Source organism: Varanus komodoensis, unplaced genomic scaffold (assembly GCF_004798865.1).
Source record: "Varanus komodoensis strain SLA01 unplaced genomic scaffold, ASM479886v1 scaffold51, whole genome shotgun sequence".
NCBI classification, from domain to species: Eukaryota; Metazoa; Chordata; class Lepidosauria; order Squamata; family Varanidae; genus Varanus; species Varanus komodoensis.
In genome coordinates this window covers 2,878,698-2,899,051 of record NW_025336100.1, presented here as the reverse complement: position 1 = coordinate 2,899,051, position 20,354 = coordinate 2,878,698, and the positions used below count along the sequence as shown (strand labels likewise).

The 20,354-nt window shown below is 42.5% G+C and overlaps 1 protein-coding gene across 1 annotated transcript in view; it reads right to left on the bottom strand.

Annotated features, from left to right (window-relative positions):
• CENPC (centromere protein C) overlaps positions 1 to 17,754 on the bottom strand; it is a 99,341-nt gene extending 81,587 nt beyond the window's left edge. Inside the window, exons 1-4 of the mRNA XM_044447405.1 lie at positions 17,742 to 17,754; positions 12,919 to 12,962; positions 9,707 to 9,768; positions 572 to 672 (exon numbers count right to left, since the gene is read on the bottom strand). Of these exons, the coding sequence (XP_044303340.1) occupies positions 572 to 672; positions 9,707 to 9,768; positions 12,919 to 12,962; positions 17,742 to 17,753 (219 nt within the window). The 5' untranslated portion in view covers position 17,754. The remainder of the gene's footprint in view (positions 1 to 571; positions 673 to 9,706; positions 9,769 to 12,918; positions 12,963 to 17,741) is intronic.
• Between the last annotated feature and the right edge of the window lie 2,600 nt (positions 17,755 to 20,354).

Genomic DNA, 20,354 nt, shown 5'->3' with positions numbered 1-20,354 from the left:
CCTGCCAACAAAAGTGCATATAGTCAAGGCTATGGTTTCCCCAGTTGCAATGTATGGCTGTGAAAGTTGGACCATAAGGAAGGCTGAGTGCCGAAGGATTGACGCCTTTGAATTGTGGTGCTGACGGAGACTCCTGTGAGTCCCTTGGACAGCAAGGCAATCAAACCGGTCAGTCCTAGAGGAGATCAACCCTGACTGCTCTTTAGAAGGCCAGACACTAAAGATGAAACTCAAATACTTTGGCCACCTAATGAGAAGGAAGGACTCCCTGGAGAAGAGTCTAATGCTGGGAACAATAGATGGCAAAAGAAGAAGGGGGTGGCAGAGGATGAGCTGGCTGGCTGGAGTCACTGAAGCAGTTGGTGTGAGCTTAAGTGGACTCTGGGGGATAGTGGAGGACAGGAAGGCCTGGAGGAATGTTGTCCATGGGGTTGCGATGGGTCGAACACGACTTCGCGACTAAACAACAAATTCATCTAATGTACCTTCATCTGAAAATGAATGAATGAATAAATAAGATTACACAGTATGCAAAGGCCACCTCAAAGAAAAACTAACAGAAACAACTTACCTTATTACTATGAGGTGGAACTTCATCTTGGTCCTGGTTCAGGCTAGAGGATGAGCAACGTGACTTGCTAGGGGAGCATGCTGTAAATGCATTAGCACAATCTAAAGAGAAAAAAACCTATATGTTCTTGAATGAAATAGTCAAGTAGTACACAATACTTTCATAAAGAGAATGCATAAATATTCTAAACTTAAATGTATTTTTAAGTGATCTAAAATCACACCTGCTAACCCACCAGCAGTTAGCATGTTTTAACTCTTCAGGATTCCTCAGGAAGAAGATTGTACAGCATGATACTTACTGCTCAGTTGTATGCAGAATTCAGCAATCTTATTCTATATAAGATCAGATTGTCTGAACTACAGCTCAATGTACCCAGTAAAGTGAATATGTTCATAATCAATTATTTATCAATTATTTATTATAATTAACATTTTAAAACTTCATTTTAATGATAAAAATAAAACTCTGATCTAACACATTTTCAGTGGGTCAAACAGGCTTAAGAATTAGCTCTACTAAGTGAAATACTTTCAATGAACCTGACATGTTGCATATGCAAAGCATGTCTTCTTAATTTAAAGTTTCTTGAAAAAGTAAGAAGGGAACTCTAACCAAAGAAAACCCTTGCTGTTATGTGCCAACAAATCATTTCAGATTTATGTTTGAACTTGTGAATGTCCTCCAATGCGCTCCAAACTTGACAGTTTGCTCAGCAGTTCTAAATACATGGTTGTGACTTCTTTTATGGAGCCAGTCCACCTCATATTTGGTCTTCCTTTTCTTCTTTTGCCTTCAACTTTCTCTAGCATGTCCATCTTACGCAGGAATGATGTGTCCAAATTATGACAGTCTCACAACCTCAGATATGCAGATGATACCACTCTAATGGCAGAAAGTGAAGAGGAACTAAAGAGCCTTTTGATGCAGGTGAAGGAGGAGAGTGCAAAAGTTGGCTTGAAACTCAACATTAAGAAAACTAAGATCATGGCATCTGGTCCTCTCACTTCCTGGCAAACAGGGAAGAAACGGAGGTAGTGACAGATTTTATTTTCCTGGGCTCCAAGATCACTGCAGATGGGGACTGCAACCAAGAAATTAAAAGACGCTTGCTCCTGGGGATAAAAGCTATGGCAAATCTAGATAGCATACTAAAAAGCAGAGACATCACCCTGCCAACAAAAGTGCATATAGTCAAGGCTATGGTTTTCCCAGTTGCAATGTATGACTGAAAGTTGGACCATAAGGAAGGCTGACTGCCGAAGAATTGAGGCCTTTGAATTGTGGTGCTGGTGGAGACTCCTGCGAGTCTCTTGGACCACAAGGCGATCAAACCGGTCAGTCCTAGAGGAGATCAACCCTGACTGCTCTTTAGTAGGCCAGATACTGAAGATGAAACTCAAATACTTTGGCCACCTAATGAGAAGGAAGGACTCCCTGGAGAAGAGTCTAATGCTGGGAACAATAGATGGCAAAGAAGGAGGGGACGGCAGAGGATGAGGTGGCTAGATGGAGTCACTGAAGCAACTGGTGTGAGCTTAAGTGGACTCCGGGGGATGGTGGAGGACAGGAAGGCCTGGAGGAATGTTGTCCATGGGGTCGCGATGGGTCGGACACGACTTTCCGACTAACAACAACAGCTTTCTCACTTTTACTTTTAGGAATAGCTTTGGCTAGGACCCACACTTGTTCGTCCAGGGTGTTTGCAAACTCTCCTTCAGCAATCAGCTTTCCTCACTGTCCTGCTTTTACAGCCATACAAAGTGATCAGGTATACTATGCTGTGGATGATCTTGGCCTTGATCTCCAGTGAAATGTCTTTATACTTGATGATATTTTCTAGTTCCTCCACTGCTGCCCTTCCAAGTTTCTGTCTTCTTCAAATTTCTTGGCTTACAGTCTCCATTTGTGATGACTGTATGTAAAATATTTCACAATTTCAATTTCTTCATTTCTACAGTGAATTTCTGCAATTCTTTTATACTCATGATTTTTGTTTTCTTAATATTTAGCTGCAACTCCACTCTTGCATTTTCTTTCACTTTCATCAGGAGTTGTATCAATTCATTTCTGCTTTCTGAATAGTATTATTTGCATATCTTATATTACTGATGTGTCTTCTACCTATTGCCACTTTCTTTATGATGTGTTCAGCATACAGATTGAAGAACCTAAGTATCACTTTCCTTGCGTGGAAAATTAGTGCAATGGTTCCATGGCTGCTGCACTCTTTTGCATCTCCTATCCTGGGGACTGGAATGTACACTGAACACTTCCAGTCTGCAGGCCACTTTTTGTTTTCCATGTTTGTTGGCATATTCGTGTTATGATTTGGACCAATTCAGCTTCTGCAGCTTGTTCAGTTCTATTGGTATCCTGTCTACTCTGGGTTCTTTGTTTCTTTCAAGTGCTCGCAGAGCAGCTTTTACTTCACTTTCAAATATTGCAAGTTCTTCCTCGCAGGATTCCTCTTTGAAGGAGCCTCTCATCCTTTTTTTTCTTTTACCACCTTTATTTCCTTCTGGTCAGCTACTGAATACCTACAGTTTGCCTTTCAGCATTCTAAATCTAAGTTTGACTTTCCCTTTCCTCCCACCACCACAATCTTTGGATGTACAGGTTCATGGGGCGCAAGGGGTTGAAAGTGACAGAGAAGCTGAGAACAATGCTGCCATTGTTCAATGGGAACAATGCTGTTTCACAGACTGGCCTCCTAGGAGGGTTGCCCAAGGTAGAATGGTCAAAGCTGAGGCACCAGACTAAGAGGCATCTACCCTCTTTAGGGTGGATGCCCTGAAGAGTGCCAGTCAAATGAGCAGAAGGGATTGGGTATTATCTCTAATAGAAATCTCTATGAGATTCTTGTCTTGAAAGATTCCCTCCGCAGAAAATAGAAGTAGGAACAAGAAGTTCAGCTTTATTCAATCTAATCCTAACCAACAGGGGATGAGATAGTAAACAAAGTAAAGGCTATGTGAACTCTGGGGAAAGTGACCATATCTACTTGAATTTTCAATAATAAAGGAAGCTAAAACTAAATGTAGCCAAACATGTACGCTGAATTTCAAAAAATCCAATTTAACAAATTCAGGATAATGATAAAGTCCCAAGGCAAGCTATTCTAACGGAAAAAGGAGCCTGAGAAGGGTGGGATATCTTAAAATAAAAGAAGTGCTTAAAGCACAACTACAAATAATTCCAACAAGGAAAAGGTGCAATAGATAACAGAGAAGATCCATGTGGCTTCACAAAAAGCCAAGAGACAATCGGAAAACAAAAAGGGACATGCATAGGAGGTAGAAAGAAGGTGGGCTGCATAGGAAAAATATAAGTAAGTAACAAGGAACTGCAGGGATGACATCAGGAAGTCTTAAAGTGGTAAATGAACTGAGGCTGAGGGGAGCTAAAAGCAACCAAAAAAGCCTTCTTCAAATATCTTCAAAGCAAAAGACAGATGAAAGAGAAGGGCATTTAACTACTCACCATGGGTGGAACAATCATAACAGATGACTAAGAGAAGGCAAAAGTGCTGAACTCCACCTTTGGCTCAGTCTTCTCCCAAAAGAAGATCTACAACCTTCCTAATGAACATTGGGTACAAGCTGAAGCAGCAGGGTAGTAGCCCAAGATCAACAATCAAACGGTCAAGTTTCTTCCAATTGAACTAAATGAGTTCAAATCTCCAGGGGCCAATGAACTTCATCCAGAGTCATAAAAAAGATAGAAGTCTCACAACCACTATCTATCATCTTTGAGAATTCATGGAAGACAGGTGGAAGTGGCAGATAATTGGAGAAGGGCTAATGTTATCCTTATCTTCATGAAAGGGGAAAAATGGATGAACTTGGGAACTACAGGCAAGTTAGTTTGACATCAACTCCTGGAAAAATTCTAAAGCAAATTCTAAAACAAAGAGTCTGCAAACACCCTGAACACAACACACTATTTACTAGAAGCCAACATGGATTTCTCAGGAACAAATTTGGCCAGACTAATCTTATTTCATTTTTTTGACTGGGTAACCTCCCAAATGGTCTGTGGGAACGCCTTAGACATATTTGATCTAGCCTTTAACAAAGCTTTGACAAAGAGCCCCAAGACATCCTAATCATCAAAGTAGCAAAATGTGGGCTAGATAGTGCATCCAGTAGTGGATCCACACTTCACTGCAAAACCAGATTCAAATAGTGCTCATTAAGGGCACCTTCTCAAACTGGAGGAAGGTAACTAGTGGGGTTCCACAGGGTTCAGTGGAAACATCTTTATTAACATAGAGTTAACATCTTTAACAGGGTTAACGTCTTTATTATTGAGGAAGTACAAGGAAAGAAAATTAAGTTTGCAGATGACAGAAAGCTGGGTGGAAGAGCAAATAGCTGGAAGACAGAGATAAGATACAGACAGAGATTGGTGATCGCAATAGGTTAGCACGCTGGGCGAAGAACAACAGAATGAAATACAACAGGGACACATGCCAAGTTCTCCTCTTAGGAACAGGAAACCAATGCACTGCTACAATATGGGGAACGTTTGGATCAACAATACTGCAAATGAGTATAACTTGCTGGACGCGACCAGGCTGGAGCCGGATCTGGGCCCCCCATCGACTACCTGCCACCGCTGAGGAACACTGCGAGGCGCATCGCCGGACCTGGGGGACAGCTGATGCCGCTGACAGCAGCCATCGCTGGACCTGGGGCTGGAGGGCACCACAGCCGGACTGCGGGCCCGACATCACCTGCCGCCGAGAGCGCCGCCAAGGATGCCATCTTGCCGGCAAGTTCTCCATGGCTGCCCTTGCCCCCCCTCCCCCACCAGCATGGGTGATAGCTATGCCAGATTGGGGGTGGGGTGCAGGGACGAGCCGCCAGCATAACTCCCCAGATGCGGCCGAAGGGCATCGTTGCCGTTTGGGGCTGTGCGGGGCCGTGCAGGTGCTGGGCTGGCCAGGGACTTTGTTGGTTGGAATTTGTATTGTATTGGGTGGTTGGTGGGGAGTTTTTAAGGGTTTTATTGCTATTTTAACTTGTATTTTAGCCTAACTTTTTTAATGGATTCATTCCTGGCCACGGCTACAAGGTTGCCTGGGGAGCGCGTGGGTGCCACCATTGGGGTGGTCTTGGGCAATGGATGTTATGGTGTTAGGGGTTTAACGAGTCGGCATAGAAGGAGGGACAGATGGTTGACACCTGTTCCCCTTTCTGGTTATTCCCCCAGCCAGAGGGTTCCAGGTAGGCTTATCAACGCACCCCGGGCCTGTCGGTGCTGTTGCTTAACACCAGGTCGGTCCATAATAAATCATCCCTCATCCACGATTTGGTTGTGGATGAGGGGGCCGACCTGGCTTGCATAACAGAGACCTGGGAGGGAGAGGGGCGGGGATGTCTCCCTCTCTCAACTTTGCCTGCCCGGGTATCTGGTCCAGCACCAACCATGCCTGGAGGGGAGGGGAGGGGGGGTCGCTTTAGTTTACCAAGCTTCCATCTCCCTCACGGGGCTTCCTGTTGTCTCTAGGCTAGGTCTAGAGTGCCTCTGTTTGGTGTTGGGCAACCGAGACAGATTGGGGATTCTGTTGGTGTATCATGCACCCTTCTGCCTAACAGACTCCCTGACTGAGCTGACGGAGATCATCTCGGACCTGGTGTTGAGGACTTCCAGGATGGTGGTCCTGGGGGACTTCAATCTCCATGCCGAGACTGGTCTGACCGGGGCGGCTCAGGACTTCATGGCCTCCGTGATGGCCATGGGGCTGTCTCAACATTTCACAGGCCCGACCCAGGAATATGGACACACTCTGGACCTGGTTTTCTCGACGGGGCAGGAAGAAGGGGATCTGGGGGTGAGGAATTTATGTCTGACTCCCCTGTCATGGTCAGATCACTTCCTCATGAGGTTTGAGCTTGAGAGCGGCCTTTCCCTCTGTAAGGGTGTGGACCCGATTGTGTTGGTCCACCCTCTGAGCCGGATGGATCAAGATGGATTCCTGAAGGCTCTAGGGGAATTTCCGGTTGATAAGACTGGTGCTCCTGTCGATGCTCTGGTCAAACTGTGGAATGGGGAAATGACCAGGGCTATTGACACGATCACTCCTAAGTGTCCTCTCCCGCCTGGCAGAGCCCGTTCATCCCACTGGTATACACCTGAACTACAGGCGATGAAGCGGGTTGGGAGACGTCTAGAGCGTAGGTGGAGGACATCACGGGATGAATCTGACCGAACACACTTGAGAGCTCACTATCTAGCCTACACTGTGGCGGTGAGGGCGGCAAATAAGAAATTCTTCTCTGCTTCCATTGCCTCTTCACAGTGCCGTCCAGCAGAGCTCTTTCAGGTGGTACAAGGGCTGGTTCATCCAGGCCCCAAAAAAGACCCCATACCGTCCTCGACGGCCTGCTGTGACAACTTTGCCAAGCATTTTAAGGAGAAAATCGCTCAGATTCGTCACAAGCTGGACTCCACTAGTGATTCAGAGCCTTCAGGGGAGGTGCCAATGTTGCCGTCTGGTCCAAAATTGATGGATGAGTTCCAGTTATTGCGGTCTGATGATATGAACAAGGTGCTTGGACAAGTACGTCCCACCACCTGCTTATTGGACCCTTGCCCATTGTGGCTACTTAACAAAGCCAAGCACGGGATAGGGGCCTGGATCCTGGAGGTTGTCAACGCCTCTCTGAGGGATGGCCAGGTACCTGCCCCTCTAAAGGAGGCGGTAGTCTGGCCAGTCCTAAAGAAGGCATCCCTGGATCCAGAGATGACCACCAATTATAGACCGGTGGCCAATATCCCGTTCCTGGGCAAGGTGTTAGAGTGGGTGGTGGTGGGACAACTCCAAGCTCTCTTGGATGAGACTGATTATCTGGAACCATTTCAGTCCGGCTTCAGACTCGGGTATGGTACTGAATCTGCCTTGGTCGCCCTGTATGATGACCTGTGCAGGGAGAGAGACAGGGGTAGTGCATCCCTGTTGGTCCTCCTGGACCTCTCAGCGGCTTTTGATATCATTGACCATGGTATCCTTCTGGATAGGCTAGCGGGATTAGGAGTAGGAGGCACTGCTTTGCAGTGGTTCCACTCCTATCTCAATGGCCGACTCCAGAAAGTGGTGCTGGGGGACTATGGCTCTATGCCATGGCAACTTTGTCATGGAATTCTGCAGGGTTCCATTTTGTCCCCCTTGCTATTCAACATCTACATGAAACCGCTGGCAGAGGTCATTAGGAGGTGTGGGTTGCGGAATCATTAGTATGCTGATGATATCCAGCTCTACCTCTCGTTTTCAACCAATCCAGGTGAGGCAGTGGCTGGCGGTGCCTGACCAAGGTAATGGGCTGGATGAGGGTCAATAAACTGAAGCTCAATCCAGACAAGATGGAGGTCCTGTTGGTAGGCGGTTCAGGCTTCAGGGTAGGGGACCTGGACCTTGTTCTGAATGGGGTAGCACTCCCTCTTAAGGACAGGGTTCGCAGCTTGGGAGTGCTCCTCGACCCAGAGCTGTCGTTGGAAGCTCAGGTGACTACGGTGGCGAGGAGCGCTTTCCTTCAGCTTTGGCTGATCCATCAGCTGTGTCCCTACCTGGAGAATGATTGCCTGGCGACAGTGACACATGGATTGGTTACTTCCCGATTAGACTTCTGTAATGCGCTTTATGTGGGGCTGTCCTTGAAGACGGTCCGGATACATCAGATGGTGCAAAATAGAGCTGCCAGGTTGCTGACGGGGACTGGGCATTGTTCTCATATAACCCCAGTCCTCCGTCAGCTTCAATGGCTCCCCATCGAAGTCTGGGCCCAATTCAAGGTGCTGGTTATCACCTATAAAGCCCTTAACAGCTTGGGACCTGGTTACCTAAAGGTGCGCCTGCATTCATATTTGCCCTCTCGCCCCTTGAGATCGCCCCTTGAGAGGCCCTTCTCCGGGAACCCCCTGTAAAAGATATTAGGAGGGTGCGTACCTGGAGGAGGGCCTTCTCTGCAGTGGCGTCCCATTTATGGAATGCGCTCCCCAGAGAGGTCTGCCTGGTGCTGTTGTTATTTGTTTTTTGGCACCAGGCCAAGACCTTTGTATTTAAACGTTATTTTAATAATTGCTGATTTTATTTATTGGCTTTAAAATATTATGCCAGGATGTTTCCAGTTTTTTATGTATTTGTATAGATATTTATGTGTTGGAAGCCGCCCCGAGGCTTATGCGAATGGGGGAGTATACAAGAATTCCAAATAAAATAAATAAATGAATAAATAAATGAGAAGGAACTTGGGGTTGTTGAAGATCACAAGCTAAACATGAGCCAACAATGTAATGCAGCTAAAAAAAAGCAATTGGTATTTTGGGCTGCAGGAACAGAAGTATCACTTCCAAAACACAAGAAGTACTAGTTCCACTACACTCAGCACTAGTCAGACCTCACTTAGAGTACCATGTCCAGTTCTGGGCACCAAAGTTTTTAAAAGAAGCAGAAAAGCTAGAAGGGGTACAGAAAAGGGCAACAAGCATGATTCAGAGACTGGAGGCAAAGCCCTAAGAGGAACGATTGAGATAAGTAGGCATGTTCAGCCTCAAAAAGAGAGGGCTGAGATGTGATATGATAGCACTCTACAAGTACCTGAAAGGCTTTCTCAAAGAAGAAGGACAAAAGCTCTTGTTCTTTCCAGAGTGCAGGACATGAAATAATGGAGTTAAGTTAAAAGAAACTAGGTTTAGACTATACACCAGGAAGAATTTCCTCATTGTCCGAGCTGTACAATAATGGAATCTATTACCTGGGAAGATTGTCCATTCTCTCTTGCTGAAGACATTCAGAAAGCATCTAGACAGTCATCCGAATGGGATGGTATAACTTTGTTTTCTGTGATAGCAGGGGGTTGGACTTGATGGCCTTCTGGCCCCTTCCAACATAACCATTCTATGATTTTATGATTAGTAGAAACAACATTGTCTACCAAGCTCAGTAAAATCTTAAGGACTCCTGGTCCCAATATTATTTATTTAGCTATTAAATTCATTTCCCCACTTTCCACTAAATATAGTGTTCAAGACAGCTAATAATAAAATGCCACACCTACACATTCATAACTAAAACATAACATATGAAAATAGTTAGCACATTGTACTCTATTTAAAAAGCAAAAATCTTACTGTCAAAGCAGTCTTGTATATATTCCAATATATTTTCCTGGTGAACATCAGCTTTTCTTTGACTATGTGTGAGAAAAAAGTGTGGTAAGAATAGGATCACTTCAAAAATGCTTTCAACATGTAAAGCTATTCTTATTGACACACATGCAAAAATGCAGCACAATTCAACAGCTTCTGTAGGTAAATTAAGCAACAGGGGCTTGTTGTACCATGCAAACCAAGCCATTGGCTTATCTTTTACAAGCAGTATGCTTATAAACATTGTCTGATCACTTCCTTCTGTCCAGAGTCTGATCACTGCATGGAGTTTCAAACCTGTTTCAAGGGCTTAGTTCAATTTCAGGGAAGCTTGGGGGCAGGTATATTCTGAGCTTAGCCAAAGACAATGAGGAATTTGTCAAAATATTCCAGGAACTCAGCATGAGAAGAGGCATTTCATCTTTCAAAATGGGAGAAAGAACAATGCAAAGCAGAAGGAAATCAGCAAACGGTTAGTGGTCAAGACAAAGGAATATGTAGCCGTTTGTAAAATATTAGTCCACTGGATCTGGCCCATAGGCCTAAAGTTTGACACCCCTGGCAGAACATGACCTGCAAACTCTCCTTTCCTTCCCTCTGACAAGCCAAACCACAGGTTATGTAACAACAGGTTTGTAACAACAAGTCATAGGTTATGACTGGCTTGTTGGAGAAGAGGGAAGTAAGAGGTTCCGATTCAAATCTCAAGGTAAACAAACCACAAATGGAAGATCTGTGATTTGTTTAACTACCCCCACTTATAGCAGAGGCAATTGGGTAGTGTGTGTCAGCACATTGCTCACAAATAGTAAAACACAGCTTGCCTGGAACTTTGGTTTATTGTGATATGCAAACCAGGTCATTGTCTATATTCACTTTAAAACCAAAGCATCAAAACCATGAAAGCTTATCCCCATGCTTGCAATCAGAGAGTCTAGACAGGGAGCTGGAATTCTAAATTCAGTCTGTATCCACACCAGAAGCTTTTCATACAACTAACTGCTGATACTCATTTAAGTAGGGGTCACAATTCTCACAGATCCCTGTACATTTCCTTCAGATATTATTTTTATACTGTTCTATATCAAATATTTCTAGTCCATTCCCCCAAATTAAAAACATGAAAGCCAGTAATGCATAAAACAACAGATAAATACACAGCTATGTATTTAGGAGTATCAAACTGCTTTAAAAGTCTGGATTTAAAAAAGGATTTGTGTGGAACCTTTAAGATGATGAAGTTAACACCTCTCCCACCTCAGGCAGAAGTCACAGGCTAGAGATAATTAGCAGGTTAGGCATCTAGTTTCCACTCAAAAACCGAAATAAACACGAACGCAACAGGATCTCTCTGGGCATGGTGCTGCCTTCGCTACACTAAGCTAATCTGATAGCATAAATTCAAATAAGGATACTTCACAATCTCAGCATCTGGTTACTCTTATGAACTAAGAAATCGGCTACCTTACACTGCTATCTTATGGTCTTGCCTTTCCCTCTTTTTATTTCTGACATAAGTGCCCAAACTTATTGGAAAATACAGTGATGCCTTGTATTTCGAACAACTACAAGGCATCACTGAACTTCAAACGTCCCAGAGTTTGAATGTTAAGATTTGAGATTAAAATTGCTCCGCAGTTTGGACAATGCTTCCAAGTTCAAACTGTGAGCAAGGTGAAAAAAATGTGGTTGCAGCGAAAACATTGGTTGTATACCCAAGTCGAAAAAAAGCCTTGATGTCCTGAATCAATTCATCTTGAATCAATTTGTCTTGAATCCATTCAGGACATCGAAGCAGCAACAACAGCACTGGGGTAAGTGTGTTTGAAGCAAAGGTGAGTATTTTGAGGGGAATTAATGGCAACGTGTCTTTTACTGTAATAATTTTTTAAATTTAAACATTCACTGTATTTTTTGATCACGTCTTGTATATAACCTTGAATTTAATTTGTTGCAGGAGGCTGGATCTGCTGTTTAAGTTTACTGAAATGGGTATTGCTTAGGGTCTGGGAACAGATTAATTCACTTTCAATTATTTCTAATGGGGAAATTGCTTCAGACTTTGAACGGACTTCGGCCTCCTGAAATGAATTAAATTCAAAGTACGAGGCACCACTATATTAGGATGCAGTGGTAAAATTCTACAGTTTGTTAAAACTGTTAGTTTTAAACTATATAAAACATATAATCGTTAAAAACATAATTGTTCAATTCTAGGAGAAACACTTAAAGTGATTTTTTTACTTTAAAAAAAGTTAAAAGAATACTTTTTAAAAAGTCATGTGCATTCTAGTGTAGACAAGGAGTCATTATCTACAGGCCTTTATTAACTAGTTGCTATGAACTGAGTAGTTTTATGCATACAGAAGAATACAAGTATGGTGATGCCCCTCCACTGAAATATTGGAGGAAATCCTTGTAGTTTGGGAAACACTCTTTTTAACATATACAACTCAACTACTAAGAACCACTCCATGTAAATCCATATTGTAGATTTGAAGAAAAATATGGTTTGCTGACAGTATTATGTACACAAAATACAATACATACATTTAACAAATGATAACCACACCATTCTCTTTATACAGTGGTACCTTGGCTCACGAACTTAATCCATCCCAGGACTCTGGTCGTGACCCAAACTGGTCATGAGCCAAGTCAAATTTCCCCATAAGGTTCAATGTAAATAAGGTTAATCCAGTCTGTAACTTTTTTTTTTTTAATCACAAAAATTTGAAGTGGGCATGCTGAGGGGGGAAGGCATGAGCAATTGTGGGCACACTCGGGGGAGGCGGGCGCAATCACGATCATCACCTGATGTGGAGTTTGCAACCTGAGGCAAAATTTTTCAGAAATTTCCATTTGTGACCCTATTTGGTCGTGAACTGAGGCATTCATGAACCGAGGTACCACTGTATATGCCTGCAGACATTATGGTTGAGTGTTCCCTTTAACAGCAAACACCTGTGTGTCAAATAATTTGAGTTCCCAAAATTTCAAAAGTGTGTGGTTTTTTAAGAAGTTACAGGGAAGCTCAAATGGATCAAGAAACATAACCTCAAATGTATCAAATGCCTTTGGAGTGTGAAGCTAGTTATTCAGCTTTTGGCCAGTATAAAATTCTGCCATTGAGAGTAAAATATTTACACTTTTAGCTGTTTCAGAATTCAGATTAACAAACAAATATAAATTACCCATCTCTGAAGAATCTTGGTCTGTAGTCAGTTTTTAAGTGATTCTGTTGAGAACATAATAATTATTACTCATGTGTTTCTTGAAAAGGAAAATAAGCTGATATATAATAATCTATATTCCACTTTTCTATACTAAGTATACCCAAAGGGAACTCACAATTAAAATTAAATGCAAATTACAAATACAGCCAAACAATAAAACAGCAGAGCATAGTAACATAGAAACAGAGTGAGTCAGAAGGGGCCTCCTGGGCCATCTTTTCTGACCCCCAGCTCCAGCCGGCTCTGTTCAGGATATGCCCACCATGTACATGTCCAGCCTATCTTTGAACACCCTCACCAATGGGGCCTCAACCACTTCCCATGGAAGCACATTCCATACCCTTGGGGTCCTAACTGTCAGGAAGTGCTCCCTGGCATCTAAATGGAACCTTGGTTCCCTGAGTTTTGCTCAGTTTGAACACGTCCTGCCTTCTTCTGCAGGGGAGAACAGGTCTCTACCCACCTCCGTGTGGCATCCCCTCACATACCTGTATGTCGCCAACAGATCCCGTCTTGAGTCTCCTCTTCTCCAGGCTGAAGAGACCTAGTTCCCTCAGTCTCACCTCATACGGCATCCCCTGCAACCAGCCACCAACCTTGTGGCCCCATGCTGCACTGACTTTAACCTGGCTATATCCTTCTTGTAATGAGGGGCCCAAAACTGAGCACAATACTCCAGTTGCAGGCGCACCAGAGTCACACAGAGTGGTAGCAATACCTCTCTCGATCTAGAAGCCACACTTCTGGCTATGCAACAAAGGGTGGGGTTTTCCCTCATCACCACTGCATCAGTAAGAGACCTTTAGATTTTTATCAATATCAACAGTTCCTAGAGAATTCTCTGCATTTGAATTTTGTATAATATACTGTATTTCCATGAAAATAAGACCGGGTCTTACATTAATTTTTCAAAAAAGACTCATTAAGGCTTATTTTCAGGTGATGTCTTATTTTTTCATACGAAAGTCGTAAGATTCTTGCCCCAAGAGTCCTCCACGATTCCCCTCTTGTACTCGATGGAATAGCTCTTTCTTTTTGTACCCATCTTGCATTTTGCATCAATGCATTAAGTACATCTGTTACAACACACGATGTATTGACGTTATTCGTGTGTTGTGTCTGTACTCTGGTCATTCAGCAATAAGTCTCATGTTCATCTGTTTACATAGGTGTTTACCTCTCGTCCAAAGGCGCCTGCTTTGGTATTTACAAATACTTAATTATAATGTATATTATAAGTTATTTTAAGTATTAATGTCAATAATAGCATTTATTTATATTGAATTATATATTAACATTATATTTTATAATTCAATACATCTATTGTGTGTTGCAACAGACATACTACTGTGCTTCCCCGTCTGTCTGGCTGACGATCTTAACTGGGGCTTATCTTTGGGGTAGGGCTTATATTATGAGCATCCTGAAAAATCATGCTAGGGCTCATTTTCCTGTTAGGTCTTATTTTCAGGGAAACACAGTATTACTATGTTAGAGAAATTTGATATACAAACATAATCCAGAAATTTTGAAAACACCTGAAAATATCCTCCAACCCTTAAACAGTGGAAGTTCAAGTAAAATTGGAAATTAAAGTATTACATGTTTCAAACTAAACTTACTTCACTACTTTAATGACACAAAATCTAGCATGTATGCAACACCCATCATATTCTTATCCTCACCTTGATCAGAAAAGGAGAAAAACTTACTGTGCCAAAAAACAGACAGACAGCTACATGTCCTCAGCATTCATGGCAATACACCAGGTAGCTTATTAATCACAGACCAATTTGCCAATACTGCACAGATAATGTCAATATTGTGAAGTTGCAGCAACACCCCAGACAAGTCAACTAGACATACAAGGCAGCTATCCACTCATGGTAACAGGAAGGCATCTGTCCTACACAAAACCTGCTAGCAAAACACACTAACCAAGAGCTCTGGGCATTCCTATACACAAAGGATTTTTGTATTGCACACTGCTCCTAAGAAAATGACATATATTCATGAACACATAAACAAAATCCATACAATACAGTACTCTAATGGCTACTTTAGGCAGAAGTCTGCAAGAGCTCACAAGTCAGAAGAAAACCTCACAGCCTTCCTTGGATGATGGGTCCAAGATAGAGGCATGTGAACTGGAAGTAAAAAACTAGCGCAAATTTCCATAGCATTTTAAAAATGTGCAAATCACAGCTTATCTCATAGATGAAATGTTCCTGGGAGAAAAAAACCCAACTTAACCCAATCATCCATGGGACAAAGACTCAACCATCCAATCAGAAGTCTGTTGCATTCAAACAAGCTGCACATCCCAATATCCTTAGTCCAAGAAAAGAGCCTCTTGCCAAGCAAGAAAAAATGAGGTATGCAGATAGGCAACTGGGGAAGTGAAAACAAGACGGGATTAGACTCTAGCAGCTCCATCTACAGTTGAACATGTTAACTTCAAACCCTGTCATGAGGAATGGGGGAAATATCCCTATTCACATCCCCACACCATGCAGAATTTTACACATCTGTCATCCCTACCTTACACACTGTTTTTCTAAAATGAAGAGCCACAAAAACTGTATTAGAAAGCTGTTCCAACTCCTTGAACAACTCCAACTCTGTTGTTGGAGCTGTTGTTGGAGTTCTGTTGTTGAAAGCTGTTCCAACTCCGTCCCTTTCTGCTTTTTTCTGAGATCTACACTATCGTTTAAGGTCAAAAACTATATCAACATTCCAAATTTGACCACAGCATAGATTTGCATAATATCATTACGATATTGGCTGTTTAATTTTATTTCCATTTATAATATCTCCAACATTGAACTTGCCTTTAAAAATACAGCAGCCACACACTGGGTCAACTTTTTCATTGATTTAACCACCACAATCTCAAAATTTATTTATTGATCACCGACACTAGGGTTGTCATTTTGTTTAATTTGTCCCAGTGTGCATCAATTTACATTTCCTTACATTGAACTGCATTTCTCATTTTCATGCCCATTCGCTCAACTTGGAGGGAGCTTTTTTTGTTTTAGCACCGCTCTCCCGCAATAGTTTGGTGTCATCAGCAGATTTGGTCACCTCACTGCTCACTTCAAATCATTTATGAAAAATTTAAAAAGCCCCAGTTCCAAGCAGATCTGTAAGGAACCCCACTGTGTTCCATCACTCCCAGGACAGAACAACCAATGTTGCTTAACCTCAGCATACCCCAAGCTCAGAAGTCTTTGGTAAGGGATTTTATCAACAGTCTTTTAGAAACCAAAGTAATCCGTGTCTACCAGATCCTGTCATCCATTATCAACACTTCATCCGAAATAGCTTATTTCCCTGACGTCAATATCTCCAATCAGTCTGTACGGGAACAAATTAAACTTTAAAAAAATAAATAAAAATTGCAGGTCCATGGGCTCCAAGCTAGACCACAGCAGGTGGCGAGGAGTTAAAGCCACCAAAGTGCCCTTATTCCCCCACCCCTATCTTGAGCAGAAGCCTTCCACTTAGAGTGAAAATGCCACTCTGATGTAATGTGTGCTTTGTGTCATCTGTCAATGTAAGGAGTCAAACAGTCCAATCACAACAACCACTTGATCAAATCCAGAACTCCCTATACGAAGGCAGAGTTTTGGCTATGTGGATAGGAGGATTTAAATTTCCTTTTCTGATCTCCCCTTGGCTTTTTAAAAGTGTGCCCTTACTTTGGCACTTCAGTTCTCTTTTGGATTTGTTTTAATATTCCTTGCAAGCACTGCAAGGGTGTATACCTTGCTGTGTGATATGAGTTCTCTTCAGATTCATGTGTTTTAATGCTGCCAAGTCAGAGTTCTCATATTTGCAGTATGGTAACCAGCTCCTAGTGTTATTTTGGGGGATGCTCTGTGTGCATGAAGGAAAGCGACAGATTTTAGATCCAGCCTTGCACACTTCTGAAAACCAGTGTGGCATAGCAGTTAAGAGTGGGTCTGGGACTCAGGTGATCTGAGTTTTAGACTCTGCTCAACCATAAAGCCAACTGGGTGACTTCAGGCCTGTCACAGACTCTTGGCCCAACTACCTCACAGGTTTGTTGTTGCAGGGATAAGACTGAGAGCAGGAGAATAAAGTAAGTTGCTTTGAGTTCTTTAAAAAGAAAAAGGGAAGATATAATTCAAATAAGTAAATAAATAAATTTCTTTTCCTGTGACATCTCACACTGTTTCTTCTGAATTGAGTAGATGTGCAGCAATATAGAGGTAGGTTGGGGGATGTGGTGGAAATGCAACTGCATTTGGTTACTTTCAGAACTTGCTTCCAAGTTCCAAAATGTGGCTCAGGGATGATTGCTGTTGTCATCAATACCTTGGCCATTCAACTTCACAGCATGCTTTCTCAGTTTCCTGTTGCAACGGATCATATTATTAAAGATGTGTTTTTGTGTGGCTGCTGCCCTCACCAACTCACGATCCTAACATTGGTGTGCCTTAGCCTTCCCTTTCCTCCCCTCCCGTGCTACGAGCAGGTGAGGTTCGAACGACTGCTCAGCTTCTCGCCACGTGCTCCGCCTATTTTTCTCTGAAACCTGCAGGACAGCAGAATAACGATACAATAAGCGGGCAACGGAAAAGTGTCACCTCTGCTATAAGCTAGTACATCTTACCTTTACGTTGAAAGGGGAGGTACAGCATATTAGCACAGAGGGAGGCTACAGACCTCAAACCGCTTCTGCACGCAAATTAAGCCTTTCATATACATTTCCTGAGGAGCCAACAGACAGCCATCCCATTCCTTTATCTTACCAGCGACTCCATAGCGGCAGCTTTCAAGCCGGAAGACTCAGCCACAAACGCGCGAGACCGAAGGAACCAACTCCGCATTTGAAAACTTCCACCTATCCCGCGTCGTACGCGCACCACGTGACGAGAACAGTCATTGGCCAACCGTCTAACGGCGTCACAATGGGTGTTTTTAAAGGACTGGGGGCGGGGAGGAGGATAGGGAAGTGATTAAACAAATAATTTTATAAATTATTAAAGATTGTAAATCTAGGTCTAGACTGAGGGGGGAGATGGTGGCGCGAAGCTGGCAGAAGGAGTGTGGCTGGGAGGAAGGCAAAGAAGGAAGGAGAGTGGAGGTTGGCTTTGGCGCGCAGTTTTGTTCGTTTAGAATAACCAAAAGGAAGCGACTGCGTTGATCATGTACGAGAAAGATGGAAAGAGAGTTATCTAATTTGGGGAAGAGGCACATGCGAAAGATGGGAACAAGAAGGATGAGCGGAAAGGGACACGGCCGAAAAAGAAGAGAATGTGGTGGTGAGGGAGGAGGAGCAGGAGGATTCTGGAAGCGAACCTTCTCAGGAAAAACTGAAAACTTTTGTTGTAATTGAGTTAGTTTGTTGAGGAAATTGGGGGATGTGAATCATTGAGCGTCGCAGAATGGAAAAGAAAGCAGTCGGGGATGTCGTTTAAGCTCAGTGTATGCAGGGTGGTGAGTTACGAGTGGAACCAAAGAGTAAAGGTCAGAAGGATAAAATCTTAAAACCCCAGCGTTTAGGGAAATTGAAAGTTTTGTTACCGGACTGAAACCAGTTAACAGCTGGGGCAAACCCTGGGTGGACCCCAGACCCAAAACCAAACAGAGCCTGAGACAAGACTTAGAGCTAATTGCAGTTTTATTCTGGTGCACTATAGAATAAACGGTGACGGGAGACGCTTCCCAAATCAGTCTCGAAAGAGGTACAGAGAGCATACATTATATACCCCACGTCATAACATGTCCGGATACAAAGTAAATTCATTTCCCCATTAATCTTTGTTCTATTTGTTAGTTTACAGAAAACTCTTTACTTATCCAGAGACTCCCCTTACTAATGTGTCTGTTGATTATCTCTGAATTATTCACATCCGCTCTATGTTTCTCAACTATTAGTAATTTATAATGCAATTTGCTACTTTTATAGAGGCTTCACCCGGATTCCAGCCGGTCCCAGGCTCCAAAGATACTTCTCATTTACCCTCTTTGACATCCAGTCATCCAGTCCCAGGAGTTCACACAGGGTTCTCCATACCTCCCCCCTCCCTCCTGGACAGGAAGTACAACATGGCTGCAGATTTCAGGCTAAGTGGTTAGCCTAAGTGTTGTGAGAGAGTATGTTTCAGGTAACAGTTTCTTATCATTTACCTCAATTTTTGGAAGAGACTCGGGGAGATATAGCGGGAGTCCCTTTGGATATTTCTTAGGTTGAAATTAAGAAATCTCTTGGGGAAAATAGAGTAACTTTAGTAAAACGTTTAACAACTAAGCGTGATGGTGATGCACAAATCAATAGGTAGAGCTTTCATTGGTTAAATCATGAAATCGTTGATACATAACCAAGTCTGAGAAAAAAACCCTTTTCTAGAAATCGGCATGTGTGCATCCTTTTTTTATTAAACAAGTACACAAAAAAGAATGTAAAGCAGGACAAACTAAAATGAGCAAAGCAAGCTAAAATGAACAAAGTTGCCAAGGGAATTTTAAACAAATATAGCCTATACATTCAGCCCCTCAAATGTATCTTCCTGTCCAACACTCTATGAGTGTTAAAAAAAAAAAAAGAAATCATTAATTTATACAAATTTTCCAATCACTTTCGATCCTCTACTGCTTTTTTCCCTTTTCCAAACTCCCCTCACATGCCATTAGTCATGCTGAGCATAGTAAAATTTCCATTTATCATTGAATTCCTCTAATTCTTCTATTTACATAGTTAACTTTGTAGTCACAGCATATTCTGCTAGTCAGTTTCTCCATTCTTCAATTGTTGGGGGCTCCAACGATTTCCATTCTGAAGCAGTTGTGATTCTTGCTGCAGTTGTCATACTTATAACTCTGACATATTATTTGAAAAGCTCTCTGGCACTATATTCAGAAGCATATTCTTGGGACTCATGGTAAACTTAATTTTAAAATTTTCTGCACTTCCATATGTATCAATTTCCAAAATTTCTTCGTTACTTCACAAGTCCACCACATATGATAGAAAGTCCTGTCCACCCCGTTATATTTCCAGCATTTTCCATTGTAATTCTTAACTATTTTTTCAATATCTTTTGGAGTAATGTACCACCAATAAAATATCTTATACCAATTTTCTCTTAATGCTTGACTAGCAGTAAATTTAACATCTTTCTTCCAAATGGCTTCCCATTGACATGGTGATATTTCTTCTCCAAGATTCTGCTTCCAAATTGTCATGTGTTTCTTATCTTGCTGGCTTTCAGTATCATACTGTAATAACAGTTTGTAAAATCTTCCCAGTAGATGATTGTTCTGCTTTGACTTTTCAAAATCTCTTAAGAGGCTTTCTCCTAGTTGTGTTTCCCCTTTCAATCTTGAAATCAATTTGTGATAAACAAGCCATAGTGTATTTT